Source organism: Pongo abelii, chromosome 3 (genome assembly GCF_028885655.2).
Source record: "Pongo abelii isolate AG06213 chromosome 3, NHGRI_mPonAbe1-v2.0_pri, whole genome shotgun sequence".
In the NCBI taxonomy this organism is placed as follows: Eukaryota; Metazoa; Chordata; class Mammalia; order Primates; family Hominidae; genus Pongo; species Pongo abelii.
The window spans coordinates 149,686,117-149,708,282 of record NC_071988.2 but is presented as its reverse complement, the minus strand read 5'-3'; the positions used below and the strand labels follow the sequence as shown (position 1 = coordinate 149,708,282).

Sequence of the window (22,166 nt, the reverse complement as noted above, 5' to 3'; positions counted from 1 at the left end):
TGATCTCTACATCCTATGTTAACAAAGCCTTCAATACTGTACAGATTTATACCACTCAAGCAGACCACTGGAAAGGAAGACAAATAGCTGGACGCAAAAAAGCAGAAACAATTGGCCAGGTGTGGTGGCTCATGCCTGTAATCCCAGCACTTTGGGAGGCCGAGGCAGGTGGATCACGAGGTCAGGAGTTCGAGACCAGCCTGGCCAAGATGGTGAAACTCCATCTCTACTAAAAATACAAAAATTAGCCACGCATGGTGGTGCATGCCTGTAATCCTAGCTATTTGGGAGGCTGAGGCAGGAGAATTGCTTGAACGCAGGAGGCAGAGGTTGCAGTAAGCCGACATCATGCCACTGCACTCTAGCCTGGGCGACAGAGCAAGACTCTGCCAAAAAAAAAAAAAAAAAACAGAGACAATTAACCTACCTTGACTTTAGACCAAGGAACAACAATCTGGCAGCTTCAAGAAGTAAATAAATCAGCTTTGGCCTGCCTCTTTTGTACTACCCATTCCCCTTTAATTCTAGCCTTTTAGTATTGTTATGAAATATGTCTTCTAGAATAATGCATAAAATATACATGTGCAACTTATAACGCATTCATGTAACAACTACCAGAAACACAACTGTTAGTATTTTAGAAACTTCGGAGTATCCTACACCTCCCCCCAGCCCCCACAATGAACAAATTCTGACTTATGTAATAATTATTCCAGGTTTTTCTTTATGCAACCATCTATATACTTTAAGTGTACCTAAAAAATCATGTTTCATTTGATCTGTTCTTGAGTTTTGTGGAGTCATATTGTGTATGAACACTCACTTCTTTCATTCAGCATTGTTTTCTAGATGTATTCATAAAGATGTGTATGGCAATCATTTTATTCTCTACTATATAGCTACTTTTCACTACTATAATGACATAGTCAAGTACTGATAGATACTTCAAATATTTTCAATTTGTGACTATAATTAATTATTCTGCTATATTATTACATACTGCTCCTGGTGAACACATCTAAATTCCTCCAGGGTAGTGCCAGCCAATACAAACACAATGTAATCTTAAATTTCCCATAACTACAAAAAATATACAAAGATGTACATTTTAAATATTTAATCTATTTCAACATGCAATAATTATTAAAATTTGAGATATTTTATATTCCTTTTTGTTACTAAGTCTTCAAAATCCAGTATTTTACATTTAAAACACATCCTATTTTGACTAGCCACATTTCAAGGGCTCAATAACTACATGTGGTTAATATCTACTATATCTAAACAATGCAACTCGAGAATATATTCCTGAGTGGAAATGGTGGATCATAGCATATGGTTTACCATTTTTTATTCCCACAGACAGATTGAGGTTCTTGCTCCAAATACTCCCAAACTCTACTTACCATCTGATGTCTTAACATTGCTAATATAAGTTTTATGAACTATTTCATTGAAATATTTTCATCTCCTTGACTAATAATGTTGAACATCTTTTCGTGTTCTCAGTCATTTAGACTTCTTCTTTTGTAAAAAGTTTGTTCATGTCTTATAAGCAGTATACTGAATCTTTTTTTTTTTTTTTTTTTTTTTTTTTGGTGACAGTCTCACTCTGTCACCCAGGCTGGAGTGCAATGGCACGATCTTATACTGTTTTTTGTTTTTAACAGTTACACAGTTACAAGCATTTAGTAAATCTACTTTACAGATTCTTTTCTTCTATTTTAAGAGATGGTGCCTCACTATACTGCTCAGGCTGGAGTGCAGTGGCCATTCACAGGTGCACACTACATCGCACCTGTGATCATCGCACACTACAGCACTGAATTTTTGGGCTCAAGGGATCCTCTTGCCTTAGCCTCTAGAATAGCTGGGACTACAGGGGCATAGCACTATGCCTGACTTACAGACATTCTTTAATGCCTAGACTGTTACTGGTTTGGGGACTTTTTATGCTTCTTAAAAAAACGGATATATGTATATTAGTTGTACATACTTCTGGGGTACATGTGCCATTTTGATACCAGTATACAGTGTGTAATGATCACATCAGGGTAATGGGGTTATCAATCACCTCAAATATTTTTCTTTATTCTCTTCTATTTTTTTCTTTTTTATTCAAGTGATCACAATCTTTCTTCAATCCATTAATGTGAATTTCCTTTACTAACTTTTCTTATGTACAATTAATTCATGATCTTCAAATGAACACAACTTGGTTATCTATTTTTTAAAAAACTGCTATATTTGGTTTACTAAAATATTGTTTAGACTTTTTAAAATTATTATTTCTTGAGACAGTCTCACTCTGTTGCCCGGGCTGGAGTGAAGTGGCATGATCTCGGCTCAATGCAACTGCCTCCCAGGTTCAAGCGATTCTCATGCCTCAGCCTCCCAAGTAGCTCGGACTACAGGTGCCTACCACCATGCCCAGCTAATTTTGTATTTTTAGTAGAGATGGGATTTCACCACGTTGGCCAGGCTGGTCTTGAACTCCTGACCTCAGGTAATCCACCTGGCTTGGCCTCACAAAGGGTTGGGATTACAGGCATGAGCCACCATGCCCAGCTGTTTAACCTTTTTATACCTAGGTAATGCCTGACTCTCATTCATGTTCTCATGAATTCTAATTTCTTATGTACAGTTCAGGTACCAAAGATACGTTCTTCTCATAAGTGTTCTCCCCCACCACTACCCTTTCCACAAATATTTGACTTATTATTAGCTCTATTCTCTGGAAATATTTGTGCATTCCTGAAATTATTCATTCCAATCATAAAAAGATGTTAATAAAATATCTATATTTAAAGTTATTATAGAGTTTGAAGATTTTTAAATTGTCATAGCATTATCCAGACTTTCTTTTCCACTCCATTTTGAAGTTATATACTTTTCTAGAAATCTGTCTTTATAAAAATGTTCAAATTTATTGCTCTAAAATTACATTTTAAAATTTCTGTATGGTTAGTAACTATATCACCTATTGCATGCCATGTAAAATATCTATTTTCTTTTTTTAAGCTTAATTCTAGCCTTTTTGAGAAATTAAGTCCCGATATGATTAATCCTCTATTGTGTGTTAGATGTAATTAATTAAATTCTGCTATTTATTTCCTTCCATATTTTTTATGGGGGTTTATATCGCTAATTCTTTTCCTAACTTCTTGAGATCAATGCTATAGCAGATTCTGTTATGTTGTTCAATCCTCATATTCCCCAGAAGAGAAGATTATGCATATTCACCACTGTCACCTGCCTTTTAAGAATATATATTCCAAAATTAGCCAGGTTTGGTGGTGCATGCCTGTAGTCCCAGCTACTCAGGAGGCTGAAGCACTGTTTGAGCCCAGGAGGCGGAGGTTGCAGTGAGCTGAGATCCATGCCACTGCATTCCATCCTGGGAGACAAAGCAAAATTCTGTCACCAACCCCCCTAAAAAAAAAATATATATATATATATATATACACACACGTTTGTGTATATATATAATGTGTGTATGTATATATATATCCCCCATTCAAATACAAAGAAATGGTAAATGTTTAAGGTGATAGATACATAAATTACCCTAATTTGATCATTACACATTGTATGCATGTATCAAAATATCACATGTATCCCATAAATATATACAATTATGTATCACTAAAAAATAAATACCAAATGGAAGGAAAAAATATATATTCCCCAGCCTATATTGGATTGGCTATATAGTCAATGGAATATAAAAAATGCACATAAAGCACATATAAGCAGCAACATCAAATATAACTAAGATTTGGCTCTGCCTCTTGTTCTTCCCCTCTGCCACATGAATAAGCATGTATTGTATAGCAACTGCTGTTTTGGAATTAATCCCCAAATGAGAAGACAATTGGAGAAGAACCAAACATACAGAGCTGTAATAGCTGACCCACAGCCAATGTCAGGTAACATGAATGAGACGCTTTTGCTCTGTCTTTGAGAATTGGGGGAGTTTTTGTTTTTTGTTTTTTGTGTTTTTTGAGATGGACTCTTGCTCTGTCACCCAGGTTGAAGTGCGGTGGCACAATCTCTGCTCACTGCAACCTGTTGGGGGAGTTTGTTTTAAATAAAGCCAAGATAATATTGGTAATTGGCCTATTAATTTCAAGTGTTTTTCCTAATATTTGCATTTAAGCCTATTGCCTTAGCTGCACTTTTTAACTTTAGTTGTCATTCAATTCATTTTTCTAATTTCCACTAATTTCTTCTTTGAATGCTGAGTTATTTAATTTAAAAACATATTGTTTTTGGGAATATGGGAATTTATTACGTTCACTTTTATTATTATTAATCACTAGCTTGACCAGGTGCAGTGTGGCATGCCTGTAATCCCAACACTTTGGGAGGGCAAGGCCATAGAATCTCTTGAGGCCAGGAGTTCAAGACCAGCCAGGCAACATAGTGAGACCTCATCTCTACAAAAATATTTAAAAATTAACAAATAAAATCACCAGTTTAATTCCACTAATAATGTGCTTTGTGTAATATAAATGCCTTGGAATTCACTTTATAGACCAGTGGAGGTCTACGTACCATGTATATATTAAAAAAGAACACATGCTCTGCAGTTCTTAGGCAAAACATTTCTGAAATTACTTTTTATTGTCTGATTATGCCTTGTTTACTTAGAGAGTAAATAACTTAGAGAGTAAATTACAACAGTGGATTTGTTTTACCAATTTTTGTTTCATATATTTGAAGCTTTGATATTAAATACATTGAATTTGAAGTTATCTCCTCTGATAAACTTCACTTTTTATCATTATATGACACTTTCACACTAATAATGCTTTTTATCTCTAAGTCAACTTTGTAAGTCTTCCATCTGCTATAAATATGTAAGTTTTGTTTTTTGTTTTTTTTTTTTTTTGAGATGGAGTCTAGCTCTGTCTCCCAGACTGGAATACAATGGCGTGATCTCGGCTCACTGCAACCTCCACCTCCCAGGCTCAAGCAATTCTCCTACCTCAGCCTCCCGAGTAGCTGGGATTACAGGCGTGCACCACCACACCCAGCTAATTTTTGTATTTTTAGGAGAGATGGGGTTTCGCCATGTTGGCCAGGCTGGTCTCGAACTCCTGACCTCAGGTGATCCACCCACCTTGGCCTCCCAAAGTGGTGGGATTACAGGTCTGAGCCAGCGCACCCGGCCTATGTGTATTAAGTTTTCTTTTGGTTATTTTTTTTTTAATTTGGTATGTAGTTGGATTTTTAAAATAATTTTTAATAGTGTTAAAAAAACACATCACAAAATTTACCATCTTAACCATTTTAAAGTGTGCAATTCAGTAGTGTTAAATATATTCACACTGCTGTGCAATAGATCTCCAAAACTTTCATCTAGCAAAAATAAAACCCTATACCCATTAAGAAACACTTTCCCAGTTTCTCTCCACCCTTCAGCTCCTGGCAACTACCTTCTTACTTTGTTTCTATAAACTTCACCACTTTAGTTAGATATCTCCTATAAGTGGAAACATACTTCGACTGAGTCTTTTTGTGACTGAATATTTCCCTTAGCATAAAGTCCTCAAGGTTCATCCGTGTTGCAGCAATATTTCCATCCTTTCTAAGGTGGAATAATACTCCACTGTATGTATATACTACATTTTGTTTATCCATTCCTCCACTGAAAGACATTTGGCTTACTCCCACCTCTTGGGTATTGTGAATAATGCTGCTCTGAACATGGACATGCAAATACCTCTTAGAGATCCTGTCCTCATTCCTTTGGATATATGCCTAGAATTGGTATTGCTGGATAACATGATATTTCTATCCTTAATTTTTCGAGAAACTACCATCCTGTATTCCATAAGGGCTGCACCATTTTACATTCACACTGAGAGTTCGCAAGGGTTCTAATTTCTCCAAATCCTTGTTAACAATTGTTATTTTCTGTGTGGTTTTTTAAATGGTAACCATCCTAATCAGTGTGAGGTGATAATCCTGTGATTTTTTTTATTTGTATTTCTATTCTGAGTAGTGACTTTGAGCATCTTTTCAAATGTTTGTTATCCTTTTTCTTTATTTATTTTGAGATGAAGTCTAGTCACCCAGGCTAGAGTGCAGTGGTGCGATCTCAGCTCACCGCAACCCCCACCTCCCGGGTTCAAGTGATTCCCCTGCCTCAGCCTCCTGAATGGCTGGGATTACAGGCATGCATCACCAATCCTAATTTTTTTGTATTTTTACTAGAGATGGAGTTTTGCCATGGTGGCCAGGCTGGTCTTAAACTCCTGACCTGAAGTGATTGACCCACCTCAGCCTCCTAAAGTGCTGGGATTACAGGCATGAGCCATTGCGCCCAGCCTTATTAGCCATTTTCATATCACCTTCAGAGAACTGTCTATACAAGTCTTATGTCCATTTTTAAAATCAAGTTATATTTTTTGTTGATTTGTAGGAGTTCTTTATATACTCAGGATACTAATCCCTTATCAGATATATAATTTGCAAATATTTTCTCCCATTCCATAGGTTGCCTACTGTTAACTGTGTCCTTTCATACACATAAATTTTTAATTTTCAAGAATTCCATTTGTCTACATTTGTTCTGTAACATGTGATTTTAGTGTGATATCCAAAAAACCACTGCCAAATCCAAGACCATGAAGGCCTTCCCCTAAGGCTTTCTTCTAAATGTTCTATAATTTTACGTAATATGTTTAAGTCTTTAATCCAGGTTAATTAATCTTCATTTATGGTATAAGGTAAAGATCTAACTTCCTTCTTTTACATGTGGATACCCAATTTTCCCAATATCATTTGTTGAAGAGATTATCCTTTCTCCATTGAGTGGTCTTGATACACTGTCAAAAAAATCATTTACCCGGCCAGCTTCGGTAGCTCACACCTGTAATCCCAACACTTTGCAAGGCCAAGGCGGAAGGACTGCTTAAGGCCAGGAGTTTGAGACCAGGTATAACAAGACCCTGCGTCCACAAAAAAAAAAAAAAAAAAAAAAAAATTCATTAATTACCCGGGTGTGGCAGTGTGAGCCTGTAGTCCCAACTACTCTGGAGGCTGAGGTGAGAGGATTGCATGAGCCCAGGAGGTCAAGACTGCAGTGAGCCGTGAAGGTGCCACCATACTCCAGCCTGGGCAAAAGAGTGAGAAACTTATCTTAAAAAAAAAAAAAAAATCAGGCTGGGCACGGTGGCCCACGCCTGTAATCCCAGCACTTTGGAAGGCTGAGACAGGTGGATCACTTCAGGTCAGGAGTTCGAGACCAGCCTGGTCAACATGGTGAAACCCCATTTCTACTAAAAATACAAACAATGGTTGGGTGTGGTGGTGCAGGCCTATAGTCCCAGCTACTCGAGAGGCTGAGGCAGAAGAATCGCTTGAACCTGGGAGGCGGAGGTTGCAGTGAGCTGAGATCGCACCACTGCACTCTAGCCTGGGCAACAAGAGCAAAACTCTGTCTCAAAAAAGAAAAAAAAAATCATTTAACCATATACATAAGGGTTTATTTCTGGACTGTCTATTCAATTGGTCCATATGTCTGTCTTTATGACAGTACCACAAGGTTTTGATTACTGTAACAATCAGGAAGTCTGAAGCTTCCAAATTTCTTCTTTTTCAATAATGTTTTGACTATTCAAGGCCCCATGAGATTCCATGTGAATTTTTGGGTGGCTTTTTCTAACTGTGCAAAAAATGCCATTGAGATTTTCATAGGCATTGCACTGAAGCTGTAGATACTTTGGGTAGTACTGACATGTTAATAATATTAAGTCATCCATGAACATGAGATGACTTTCCATTTATTTGTTGTTCATAACAGCTTTATTAATGTGTAATTCACATATAGTATAATTCACATATAGTATAATTCACTGAAGTATACAATTCAATTGTTTCTCATATATTCAGAGTTTCACAACCATTACCACAATCAACTATAGAACATTTTTATCACCTCCAAAAGAAACCTGATAACCATTAACAGTCACTCCACATTTCTTCCTAGCCACTTACCAGTATGGTCTGTAGCCTGTTAGGAACCACGGTGAGTGGTGGGAGGGCAAGTGAGCAAAGCTTCATCTGTATTTACAGCTGCTCCCTATCGCTCTCATTACTGCCTGAGCTCCACTGTCTGCCAGATCAGTGGCAGCATTAGATTCTCATGGGAGCATGAACCCTATTGTGAACTGCAAATGCAAGGAATCTAGGTTGCGTGATCCTCATGAGAATCTAATGCTTGATGATCTGTCATTGTCTCCCATCACCCCCAGATGGGACCACCTAGTTGCAGAAAAACAAGCTTAGGGCTCCTGCTGACTCTACATTATGATAAGTTGCACAATTATTTCATTATATATTATAATGTAATAACAGAAATAAAGTGCACAATAAGTGTAATGTGCTTAAATTATTCCAAAACCATGCCCCCCAGTCCACAGAAAAACTGTCTTCCATAAAATTAGTCCCTGGTATCAAAAAGGTTAGGGACCGCTGCTCTACAATATGTAGTCTCTTATGATGGCTCCTTTCCCATACTGTCTTCATAATGCTTTCATATTGTATCATGTATTAGTCCTTCATTTCTCTTTCTCTGAAGCAGGTTAGAGAAAAAAGATCTTAAGACAAAAAATGAAAATTTAAAAATTTGCCGGGCACAGTGGCTCACCCCTGTAATCTCAGCACTTTTGGAGACTGAGGCAGGCAGATCACTTGAGGTCAGGAGTTTGAGACCAGCCTGGCCAACATGGTGAAACTCCGTCTCTACCAAAAAATACAAAAATTAGCCAAGCGTGGCGGGACGTGCCTGTAATCCCAGCTACTCAGGAGGCTGAGGCAGGAGAATCACTTGAACCCGAGAGACAGAGGTTGCAGTGAGCCAAGATCGCGCCACTGCACTCCAGCCTGGGCGACAGAGTGAGACTCTGTCTCAAAACATAATAATAATAATCAAAAACAAATAGTACTTCATTTCTTTTGATTGCCAAATACTCTATATATACCACATTCATCCAAACATCAGTTAATAAAAATCTGGGTTCTGTTCATTTTTGGAAATGCTGAAATGAACATTCATGTACAAGAACATGACATCTGTGTGGACAAATGTCTGTTTCTTTGGATTACATACATAAAAGTGGAATTGCTAGGTTACATGGTAACCCTGTGTTTAGCCTTTTGAAAACTGCCAGACTGTATTCCAAAGCAGATGCATCATTTTACATTCCCAGCAGCAGAGTATGAGGGTTCCAATTTCTCCCTTTCCTCACACTTGTCAGCGTATCTGTCTTCTTTATTATAGTTATCCTTTTGGGTATAACACGGCATAACAACGATTTTATTTCAATTCCCCTGGTGGCTAATGATGTTAAGCAACTTTTCAAGTGCTTATTGGCCCCATGTATATCTTCTTTGAAGAAATGTCTACTCAAATTCTTTGCCCATTTTAATTAATTTATTATTTTTTAGAGACAAGGACTTGCTTGATTGCTCAGGCTGGAGTGCAGTGGCATGATCACAGCTCACTGTAACCTCAAACTCCTGGGCTCACACAATCCTCCTGCCTCAACCTCTGGAGTATCTGGGACTAGAGACACACACCACCACACCTGCCTAGTTTATATCTTTATGTTTTTTAGAGACAGGGTCTCACTAAGTTGCCCAGGCTGGCCTTGAACTCCTGTTTGCCCATTTTAAAATAAGGTTATTTATCTTATTGATTTGTAAGAGCTCTTTGTATATTACAAATATTTTTCAACACACACAGACTGGTAAAAACTTTTTTTAAAGAAAAATTTTTAGAAGAAAATAAGCTCTTTGCCCCTCCCTCCTTTGATTTGCAAATATTTTCTCCTAACCTGTTATCTTTTTTTAGGTATTTTTAGAAGTTTTAGGTTCACAGCAAAACCAAGCAGAAAGTACAAAGTATACCATAGACCTCCTGCACCCAAACACAGACAACCTCCCACACTATCATCCTGCACTAGAGTGTTACATTAGTTACAATAGATGAAAACACTAACAGTATTATCAAAATTGTCCTGTACATTTTCTATGGGTTTTGAGAAGTGTACAATGACATGTATCCGTCATTAGAACATCATAGAAAATAGTGTCACTGCCCTAAAAATCCTGTGCTCTGTCCATTCATCTCTTCCCCTTCCAACCCTTGGCAATCACTGATCTTTTTACTATTACTATAGTTTTGCCATTTCCAGAATGCCACGTAGTTGGAATCATACAGTATGTAGTCTTTTCAAATAGGCTTTTTTCACCCAATATAAACTAAGTCTTTGTATGAATCCATGTCTTTTCACAGCTTGATAGCTCATTCATTTTTGAGCTCTGAGTAAGTCCATTGTCTGAATGTACCACAGCTTGTTTATCCATCCACCTACTGAAAGACACCTTGGTTTTTTCCAAGTTTTGACAATTTATGGATAAGCTGCTATAAACATCCATGTTCAGGTTATTGTGTGGCTATACATTTAAACTCATTTGAGTAAATTTGCTAGATCCTTTGGTAAGAGTTTAGTTTAGTTCAGTTTTGTACGAAATTGTCAAACTACCTTCCAAAGAAGCTGTACTGTTTTGCATTGCCACCAGGAATGAATGAGATTTCCTAATGCTCCACATCCTTGCAAGCATTTGGCGTTATTGTTTTGGATTTTGGCACTCCTAATCACTCTACAGTAGTATCTCATTGTTGTTTTTACTTGCAGCTCCCTAATGTTATTTGATGTTGAGCATCTTTTCATATGCATATTTGCTGTTTATCTTCTTTGGTGAAGTGTCAGCTCAGGTCTTTCAATAGTTTTTCCTTTTTTTCTTCAATAAACTGGTCTATCGACTATTTTTTAGTGAACCATTTTTAAATTGGGTTCTGTTTTCTTAGTTTTAATAGTTCTTTGTATATTTTGAATAATAGCCCTCTATCAGATTTGTCATTTGCAAATATTTTCTAGCAGTCAATGGCTTCTCTCTTTTTAAAAAAATTTTTCATAGAGACAGTCTCACTATGTTGCCCAGGCTGGTCTCAAACTCCTGGTCTCAAGCAATCCTCCCACTTCAGCCTCCCAAAGTACTGAGATTATAGGCATGAGCCACTCACTACACCTGGCCTTCCTTATTCTCTTGACAGTATCTTTCACTGGGCAGAAGTTCTTAATTTTGAAGAATTCTAGCTTATTATTTCTTTCATGGATTGTTGTGGTATTGAATCTAAAAAGTCATGATAAGCCCGAGGTCATCTAGATTTTCTCTTAGATCATCTTCTAGGACTTTTATGGTTTTGTCTTTTACATTTTGGACGATTGTCCGTCCACTTTAATTTTTCTGAAGGGTGAAGATTCATTTTTTTTTCCACATGAATGCTCAGCTGTTCTAGCACCATTTGTTGAAAAGACTTTTCTCTATTGTATTGCCTTTGCTTCTTTGTCAAGCATCAGTTGACTGCATCTGTGTGGGTCTATTTCTGCACTTTCCATTCTGTTCTATTGATTTAGTTGTCTATTCTTTCACCAATACTGTACTGCCTTCATTACTGTAGCTTTACAGTAAATCTTGAAGTCAGGTACTGTCATCTTCCAATTTTCAATGTTGTATTAGCTATTCTGGGGTTTTTAGGCATTTTTTGCCTCTGGAGATATCCACAAAATCATTTGCTGGGATTTTGATTGGGTATAATAAATGCATCTCAATTTAACAAGACCAAAAACTGCACAGAATCTATGGTTATGTTGGAAAGAACTGACATGACATTATTGAGTCTTCCTATCTATAACATGAACATGGAATGTTTCTCAATTTATTTACTTATTCCTTTTTTTTTTTTTCAGACGGAGTCTTGCTCTGTCACACTCAGGCTGCAGTGTGTGACCTCAGCTCACTGTAACCTCCGCCTTCCGGGTTCAATCAGTTCTCCTGCCTCAGCCTCTTGAGTAGCTGGGACTACAGGCACGTGCCACCATGCCCAGCTGATTTTTTGGGTTCTTTTTCTTTTTTTTTTTTTTTGAGACAGAGTCTCGCTCTGTCGCCCAGGCTAGAGAGCAGTGGCATGATCTTGGCTCACTGCAAGCTCCGCCTCCCCGATTCACGCCATTCTCCTGCCTCAGCCTCCTGAGTAGCTGGGACTACAGGTGCCCGCCATCACACCCAGCTAATTTTTTTCTATTTTTAGTAGAGACGGGGTTTCACTGTGTTAGCCAGGGTGGTCTCGATCTCCTAACCTCGTGATCCGCCCACCTCGGCCTTTCGAAGTGCTGGGATAACAGGCATGAGCCACCGCGCCCAGCCCCTTTTTCTTTCATCAGGGTTTTGTAGTAATCCTCATATAGATCCTGTACATATTTTGTCAGATTTATAACTATTTCATGTATTTGGGTGCCAATGTAAATTGTATTGTGTTTTTTTGTACAAACAGCCCCAGGCTTATGATAGTTTGACTTATGGTTTTGCCTTTGCAATGTTGTGAAAGCAAGAGGCACTTAGTAGAAGAAACTGTACTTCAAATTTTTAAATTCTCCCAGGCCAGCAATATGTGGTATATTTTCTTGCAACGCAGGGCAGCAGCAGTGAGCCATTGTTTTTCACTTTCAGTATAGTAATCAATACATTATATAAGCTATTAATACTTTATTACAAAATATGCCTTGTGTTTAAATGATTTTGCCCAACTAAGGCTAACGTAAGTGCTCTGAGCATGTTTAAGGTAGGCTAAGCTAAGCTATGATGTGTGGTAGGTTGGGTGTACTAAATACATTTCGGTTTAACAGTATATTTTCAATTTATGATGAGTTTATAAGGATGTAACCCCAGCATGATCTGAGGAACATCTGTACTGGCTTTTCACTTTCTGTATGGTGTCCTTTGAGATTCGAAATTTTTAAATTTTGATGATGTCCAATTTACCTGTTTTTATTGTTTGTCGCTTGTGCTATTAGTCTCATATGAAAAACCACCGTCAAATCCAAGGTCGTGAAGATTTTACACATTTTATTCTAAGAGTTTTATACTTTTTCCTCTTAAATTTATGAATTTAATTCATTTCAAGTTAATTTTGATACATGATGTAAGATAGGGAGGGTCCCAACTTCCTTCTTTTGTTTGTAGATATCAAGTTGACAGAGTCCCAGTTGTTGAAACAACTATTCTTTCCATACTGAATGGTCTAGGCACATTTGTTGCAAAGTCAGTTGAAAATAGACATGTTTATTTCTGGGCTCTCAGTTTTATTCCACTGATCTATACGTTCATCCTTATGATAGTACCACTATCTTGATTACTGCAGCTTTGTAGTAAGTTTTGAAATCATAAAATACGAGTCCTTCAATTTTGTTTTTTGTTTGTTTTGCGAGTTTTCACGCTTGTTGCCCAGGATGGAGTGCAATGGCGCAATTTCAGCTCACTGCAACCTCCAACTCCCAGGTTCAAGCAATTCCCCTGCCTCAGCCTCCCAAGTAGCTGGGATTATAGGCACGCACCACCATGCCCGGCTAATTTTGTATTTTTAGTAGAGACAGGGTTTCACCATGTTGGTCAGGCTGGTCTCCAACTCCTGACCTCAGGTAATCCACCCACCTCGGCCTCCCGAAGTGCTGGGATTACAGGCGTGAGCCACTGTGCCCGACCGTAATTTTGTTATTTTTTAAGTGTTTTGACTACTATGGTTCCTGAAATTTCCATATGAACTTAGATCACCTTGTCAATTAAATATGTATCCTTCAAACTGCAATTTGCAAACTTTAATAACTTTAATCAGTACCCTTTTTCCAGCTATGAAGTTACATTTAAATATTAGATTCATTTACTGCTCTCTCTCCCAGTTTGTTGTTATAGTAAATCTATAAGACATAATAATTGCTTTATACAGTTAATATTCACTTAGGTTTATTCATGTATTTATTACTTGTTTTGTTCTGCAGTCCTTTCTGTGTCTCTGATAGGTAAAATCACTTTTATTCTACCCTTTGGGATCTTCTTTCATGAGGCTCTGCTGGTGGCCATTTCTCATATTCTACACTCTTACTGAAAGATATTTTTGCAAGGCCTACAATTATAAGTTGATAGTTATTTTCCCTTGGCAAATTAAAGCTATCATTCCAATGTCTATTGGTTGTCACTGTTGGGAAACTAGCTATCAGCTGTCTAATGATTCTTCTTTCTTGAAAGTAATCTTTTTTTTCTGGCTAAACTCTGACACCTCTCCTCAGTTCTGTAGAGGTCCTAATTGCCTCTTATAATAATGACTTGGCCCCATTCTCTCTACCCTTTCATTCTGGAACTCTGACTACATGTGTATTTTAGACCTTCTCCATTACCCTATATTCCAAGTTTCTGGCTTACCTTTTTTTTAAAAAAAAAAAAAAACAAATAAAAGCTTTATAATAAAATCTACCAGATGTTAAATTACAAAACTTGATTAAAACTTACCAACCAATAGCAAAGACTGTAGAAAATCATTCTGTACCCTCTTTTCATATATTCTATCTCTTTGCTACTCTGTGGAAATTTCTGAATAAATTCTTAGGAACAGTCTTCCAATTGACTAATTCTCTAATTCTGTCTAATCTGTTGTTAATCCCTTCAATTGATTTAGTTCTTAATCATAATTGTTTTTACTTCCAGAAGTTCTAAGGTTATTCTTTAGGATTTCTTCTTCTCTACACATATTTTTATTTCCTTAAACACAGTAAGCCTAGCTACTGCATATTTTGTTTAATAATCTGACTATCTAAATTATTTTAAGGGGCCAGGCATGGTGGCTCACACCTGTAATCCCAGCACTTTGGGAAGCCGAGGTAAGCAGATTACTTGAGGTCAGGAGTTTGAGACCAGCCTGGCCAACATGGTGAAACCCCATCTCTACAAAAAACATAAAAAATTAGCCAGGTGTGATGGCACATGCCTGTAATCCTAGCTACTTCAGAGGCTGAGGCAGGAGAATCACTTGAACCTTGGAGGCAGAGGTTGCAGTGACCTGAGATGGTGCCACTGCACTCCAGCCTGGGTGACGGAGCGAGACTCTATCTCAAAAAAAAAAAAAAAAAAAAAAAAAAAGATTATTTTAAGGTATGTTTCTGCTGCCTGTTACTTTTGCTCATTCTCACATGCGAGATCTCACTTTCTTTTTAGATTATTCACTTTACGTGCTGCTAACTTTCCTTGCAATATAATGTGAATAAAGGAGGTCTAAGATAAAGGTGAATATTTTCATACACAAAAAATCTTTATTTTCATATGCTAGGTGTCTGGGAAACTAAGAGACCACAATCACATTAAATTTACAACTAGTGCTTCCTTTAGTCACCCAGAGAGTATGAACTTGGGTTGCATGAATACAACGTCTAGCCCAATTTTTTCCTCCCTATTCTGCTCAGCACAACCAGAAAAACATTCTGTTTTTGTTGTTTTTTTTGTTTTTTTTTTGAGACAGAGTCTTGTTCTGTCACAAGGCTGGAATGCATTGACGTGATCTCCGCTCACTGCAACCTCCACCTCCCGGGTTCAAGTGACTCTTGTGCCTTCAGCCTCCCGAGTAGCTGGGACTACAGGGACGCGCCACCATGTCCAGCTAATTTTTGTATTTTTAGTAGAGATGGGGTTTCACCATGTTGGACAGGATGGTCTCAATCTCTTGACCTCGTGATCCGCCCACATCGGCCTCCCGAAGTGCTGGGATTACAGGCGTGAGCCACAGCACCAGCCAGAAAAATATTCTTTATAGAGTCCCTTAGGGGAGTAGGTAGGAAACAAGTTTAGTTCGTCCACTGTAAGTGTATTCTTTTGGGGTATCTTTTTTTTCCCATAGATTTTTGGGGAACAGGTGGTATTTGGTTACATGAGTAAGTTCTTTAGTAGTGATTTGTGAGATCTTGGTGCACTTTCGGGTACCAATTAAATGGGAAAAGAAATCCTATGGGAATCCACAATTTTGGCTGGTCCCTGAGTTTATGGTTTTTACCCGTTTTGGGTAGCTTCTACAAAGGGTCCTAAGGGTAAAACTAAGTTTCAGTACTTCACTTCTGTATAGTTTTATTCTGATAATAACTTACCTAACATATCTTCAAAGATTTTAAGCAGATATTTTCTTACCTATAAGTCTATCATTTTAGTAGTCTTCAGCAGTAAATATATGCCAAAAACAGAATAAAGCCTTTACTCACTCTTTGGTCCAGTTCAACGTAGCTTCTGGATCCACCAAAACTCTTTTTGCAGAGGTCAAAAACGAGTAATAAACTGCCCTATCAATTTGGCATACTTTTCATTCCTATCTAATTCAACCTGTAAAGTTGCTGACACACCTGATTATTCTCTTCTCTTAGAGCCAGCTTTTGACTTCCACAACAACACACTTTCCTATACAACTCCTACATAATCATTCCTCAAGGCTCAGATGAGACGGGTCTTCTCACTTCTATATTTCCTCTGCCACCTGTTTGTCTTAGCCGACCAATTCATCTTCTATATGGACAGCCTCTTAACTGGATTTCTTCTGCCCACTCTTGTCCCTGTACAATCCATTCTGTGCCGAAACAACCAGAGTGATCATTAAAAATAAAAATTAGATGTCACAATGCCTTTGCAAAACCTAAGGTACTGCATTTGAACTTTAGATAAATTCCACATTATTTAACATGGTGCATAAATGATGACTCCTGCCTATTCATCTATAATTAACATTTTATATAATACCGTAGGCAAACTGACCTTTTTTCCAGTTCCTCAAATACACCAAATTCTTTCCTGCCACAGATCCTTGACATTTACTGTTCCCTTTTCCTGGAATACTGTTTCCCTACTCTGTGCTTGGTTATGTCCTACTTCCACTTCACATTTCACTATTACTGACTTTCTCAGAGGCCTTCCCTGACTACTCAATGAAATAGCATCCTGTTTTTTTCTTTTAGAGTATTTATTGTAATTTGTGATTAAGTACTTATTGTGGGTTTATTTTTAAGTCTGTTCCCCCAATTAGCTGTAGGTTCTAGGCATGTAGAAACCCTATTTGTTATCTTCTCACCCTGTGCCCAGTTTCTAAGCAGTGTTTGGCACATAGTAAGCATTCAATGAGTATATGTTAAATGACTGATTTCTCTCCCTTTAAGCAGACCCACAGGAAAAGTACAAGTCTAATGAGATACTACATGTAGAAGACAGAATCAGAACCAAAATGGATGAGTTAAATGATGGGAATGTACATAAGAATCAGGTCAAAGTAAGACATATCTGCAATTATAATGGTTAAAGTTATATAAGCCAAGATTACTTTCCATGAATATTTAATGAATAAGATCAGCACATGCCTCAAGAACTCAATACATGGCTTTTAATTATTGTTGTCTACAATTTAAGGAAATAATCACCTACAAATAGAATGTTTCTCAAATTGGCTTACAAATTTGTTACTTGGAAGACTGATAACATTTTCCCACAGAACAAATATTATACACAATGGTTGGGTTCCTTTGGTTAATACATAATGTTTACTCCATAATTTATTTATCCACTTCAACAAACATGAATTGAACATTTCTTTGTGCCAGAAACTATTCTAGCACTAGAGATACAATAGTAATGAACAAAATAGAGAAAAATCCTATTGTCACTGGTACTACATTCATGGTTTTTTCTCCAAGAGAATAAAAGTAAGTAAAATATATAGAATTATAGATAATGATATATGCTATGGTGAAAAACAAAGCTGGGTAAAGGGATAGAGAATGGGGGAAGGATAATTTTAACTGATTATTAGTAGAATGTACTAGTATGTCTGTTCTAAAAGGATTTAAGATATGTATTACTTACAGAACCTAAGTATTACAAATAAAATAGCAATGCTTAACACTAGGAAAGACTTTCAACTGAGAAGCATTATAAAAACACACTTCCTTTCCCACAGTAGTAGGACAGGCAGAGAACTGCTCAGGCTCTAAGTCACATAACAAGCTATCATAGCCTGAGGCAGGTCCTCCAAGAAGGTAGTGGTTACAGAAGGCTAAAAGCAGTACTGGGGATTCCAGGAAGAAAAGAAATGAGGAGCCAAGAAGGCTAGCACACTTCTTGTTGATGATATGAAGCCCCATCGACAGGCAGTCTCCTCTACTCAGCCACTAATTGGCTAGCTTTTCTTCCTACAACTTTATTTCCAACCAAGATCAGTTTCCTATTTGGCATATAATGTTATATAAATTTCCCTTATTACACCCTCTCCTGAAAACAAATATTTAACTATTGGGGCTTTTCTGATAAACTTAATAGCAGAAAAAGATCCCTTTTATCCCCATATCTGTACCATTATAATTCATACTGAAGGAATGCAGATACCTAATAAACTATTCTGGTTCTCTATTTTACCTTAATAACTAGGATAGGAACCAGGATCTGGGGTGAAATGCAAGAAGTTAAAAAAAATTAGGACAAGATTGTAAAAAGTAACCCTAGCACCACAGTAATGACTAGACCAAGAGAGACAATCATCCAGTTTAGTCATTTATAGTTTGTCCACAACCATTTCCACTACCTTAGATCATGCACCATAGACTAAGTGGGGAAAACAGAAAGAGGCAAGAAGAGTGCTCTCTAAAGCCACTGGCTCATACAGCTGGGGTGATAGCCAGGTAAGTAATGAACATATAAATTAAGCCTGTCCACAGTAACTTGTTTTTATTCTTTCATATGAGAAAGGGCGTTCTTAGTATTTTCACCTAAAAAAAAAAAAAAAAAAAAAAAAGCAAGGATTTAAGTCAGTGAGTGCTAATTTTCTTTTGTAATTACAGTATTCATCACGCTGTTACTTTCATAAAATGATTCCTCAGGTGGTAATTATCAGGTATATTTCCAGGAATTTTTCAAGTTAAATATAATGTATTTATATTCAACATTTCATAAAATAGAGCCTCAAGTCTAAGAAAATATAAACAGCAACATACAATCAAAACAAAGCATCAGTAGAAAGATGTTGGCCAGAAACAATTACCTTTATGGCTGTGTGTTTGTTTTCATCTTCTTCCATCCATAGATCCTGTTCATAATAATATAAGCCATCATTGATAACTTTAGCAAGTTCAGATGTGATTTTTGCCCGAGACATGTGGGTGCCTGTTCGATCTCCTCCAGGATGTTTTTTCACATAAGGTGGTGTCTGAGTTACAATCAAAATCTTGTTTAAGTCTTGGTCATCAATTTCATAATCTGAATCATTATCAGACCAATCAGTAAATGTGTTTTTTCGTCCTATTTGTTCAATCTCTTCATCAAACAAAAAATCAAGTTCTTCTTGTTCTGGTTCTTCTGAAGAACATAGCTGATTTAATGACCCTTCAGGGACAGACACTGATTCCTGAAGGAAGAAATTGGTAATTTATATAAAAAACTTTCTATCATTTTTAAATTAAATGTCATAAAACAGTGTTGCAAGTAAGTAATATCAAGCTTTTATGCTCAATTGCTAGTTTAACAGCCAAACTGTAAAAGAAAATCAAGTGAGTATTATTTTGGCCCAGTAAATTTAAGACTAAAGAAAAACACAAAGTTGAATAAAGAAAGGATTACATTAAAGACTCTTTTAGAGTTGGAATAGTCTTAATCATCCATTACATTGCACTGATTCATTTTACTGATTAAAACAAAGGCCTAGAGATATGAAAGTATTTGCCTATGATTTCATAATTATAAATAGAACCAATTATCTGGTTGTGGATTGCTGTAATCCCAGCTACTCGGGAGGCTGAGGCAGGAGAATCATTTGAACCTGGGAGGCAGGGAGGTTGCAGTGAGCCAAGATCGCACCATTGCACTAGAGCCTGGGCGACAAGAGTGAAACTCTGTCTCAAAAAATAAATAAATAGATAGATAGATAGATAGAATCAAGGTCTTCTGATTTTCAGAGTCAATGGTCTTCCCTATTCCGAACCTTTTTACCTCACAATGATAATAACATAGTTTCTGAGCTAATCCCTCTACTCTATCCTCATCCCCATTCTACATGGCCCAGTTTTCATGTCAAATTCATGCTAATATTCAGCATATGTTAAAATGTCTACCCCTCAGGCCAGGTGCAGTGGCTCACACCTGTAATCCCAGCACTTTGGGAGGCTGAGGCGGGTGGATCATGAGGTCAGGAGTTCAAGACCAGCCTGGCCAACATGGTGAAATCCTGTCTCTACTAAAAATACAAAAATTAGCCAGGCGTGGTGGCACGCACCTGTAGTCCCAGCTACTCAGGAGGCTGAGGCAGAAGAATTGCTTGAACCTGGGAGCCAGAGGTTGCAGTGAGCCGAGATCACACCACTGGACTCCAGTCTGGGAGACACAGCGAGACTCTGTCTCAAGAAAAAAAAAAACAAAAACAAATTGTCTACCCCTTCTATAGAACTTAAAACAGCTAGGCCAGGTGCAGTGGCTCACGCCTGTAATCCCAACACTTTGGGAGGCCAAGGTGGGCAGATCACCTGAGGCCAGGAGTTCAAGACCTGCCTGGCCAACATGGTGAGACCCCGTCTCTACTAAAAATGCAAAAATTACCCAGGTATGGTGGCGCGCACCTGTAGTCGTAGCTACTCGGGAGGCTGAGACAGGCTGAGACAGAAGAATCGCTTGAACCCTGGGGGCGGAGGCTGCAGTGAGCTGAGATTGTGCCACTGTACTCCAGCCTGGGTGACAAAGCGAGACCCCATCTCAAAAAAAAAAAAAGAACTTAAAACAGTTGTCGGTTTACATTAAAAGTGTAACCTTTTAGATCCTAGATCTTATAATATGTAAACTAGTTTAAAACTCCCAACAGAAGGAAGTAGTTTCTCCTTGGTGTTACCTTCATTTTTCATCCTCTGGCCTATTTTACTCTTCAGTTCATGTTAACTTCCTATGTCTAGGAAAAAAACAATTCCTCCCTTTCAAAATTCCCAATAATGTAGATCCATATTCATTTAGTCAGCTGATAATTATCTGAGTGCTTCCTCTGAGCCAGGCACTGTTCTAGGCAGGGACAGACAGCAATAAATTTAACAACAACTATGCCCTGATGGAGCTAACATTCTAGTAAACAGAAGGCTACCCAAGATGTTTTTACTAAAAAAAGACAAGTTGTAAAACACTGTGAATATATATTTTTTAAAACATTGATGATATATTTTAAACTATATACATTGCTTTTCACATTTGCAGGTACATGATAAAAGTCTAAGAGAATAAACAAACCGTTAAATTTGTTTTTTAATTTCTGAGGAAAAGACCATTATTAAGAGATTAGGGGTTGAAGATGACTTAAGTTTGCATGCTTATTTGCAGTAATAATACACAGTGAAAAGAATAAAAACAATAAATCCACATCAATACTGAAAACAAGTATTACTATCAGAAGATCAAAGACTTTTATGACTTTCTGGAAAGCAGAAAATAAATGGGATTGTATTGATAATAAATAAGAGCAGAGAAAACAGCAACCTAGAACTGATACAAAGGTTAAAGGGAAAGCAAAAGCCATTGATCCTGCCAGGGTCTAGAAAGTTTTGAGATGGCAGTTACAAGGAGTAGGAATGGACTATTGGATGGCAATCAAAATAGGTATTGGAAAACCAACTATAGAACACAGCTAGAACAGTCGATCCAATCCCTTTATCTCAGAATATAAAACTATATAAAGATCGCTCCCAACTAAAAGCCCAAGAATTACTTTCTAAACAAAATAAGATTTGACAAGAGAGGGCTCATGTTTTGTGTACTGGAGCTGAATAGAAGTTGAACACATCCTAGTATTATTCTGAACCTCTAAAATAGAGCTGGGGGGGAGGAAAACAAAAGGTAATTTCACCAGTGAATGAGATACACTAAGAAATTCTACATCTCAGAGAAAAGTACTCCTTTTTTTTTTAAGCAATTTTGGAGAAAAAGAGCCAGCAGCCCTGTTCTCTGCCTAGGTGTTCAAGTCCATAGGACATTTTCACTTACCAAGAACGTGCAATCGGCTGGGCGCAGTGGCTCACGCCTGTAATCCCAGCACTTTGGGAGGCTGAGGCAGGTGGATCACCTGAGGTCAGGAGTTCAAGACCAGCCTGGCCAACATGGTGAAACCCCTTCTCTACTAAAAATACACAAAAAAATTAGCTGGGCGTGGTGGCAGGTGCCTATAATCCCAGCTACTTGGGAGGCTGAGGCAGGAGAATCGCTTGAACCTGGGA

The 22,166-nt window shown here is 37.6% G+C and overlaps 1 protein-coding gene across 11 annotated transcripts in view; it reads right to left on the bottom strand.

Moving 5' to 3' along the window:
* LARP1B (La ribonucleoprotein 1B) overlaps positions 1-22,166 on the bottom strand; it is a 154,830-nt gene that overhangs the window by 75,714 nt on the left and 56,950 nt on the right. For all 11 annotated transcript variants that reach the window (XM_024245941.3, XM_024245940.3, XM_063723656.1 and 8 more), the window contains one exon: positions 18,968-19,330. In XM_024245941.3, coding sequence (XP_024101709.1) covers positions 18,968-19,330 — 363 coding nt within the window. The remainder of the gene's footprint in view (positions 1-18,967; positions 19,331-22,166) is intronic.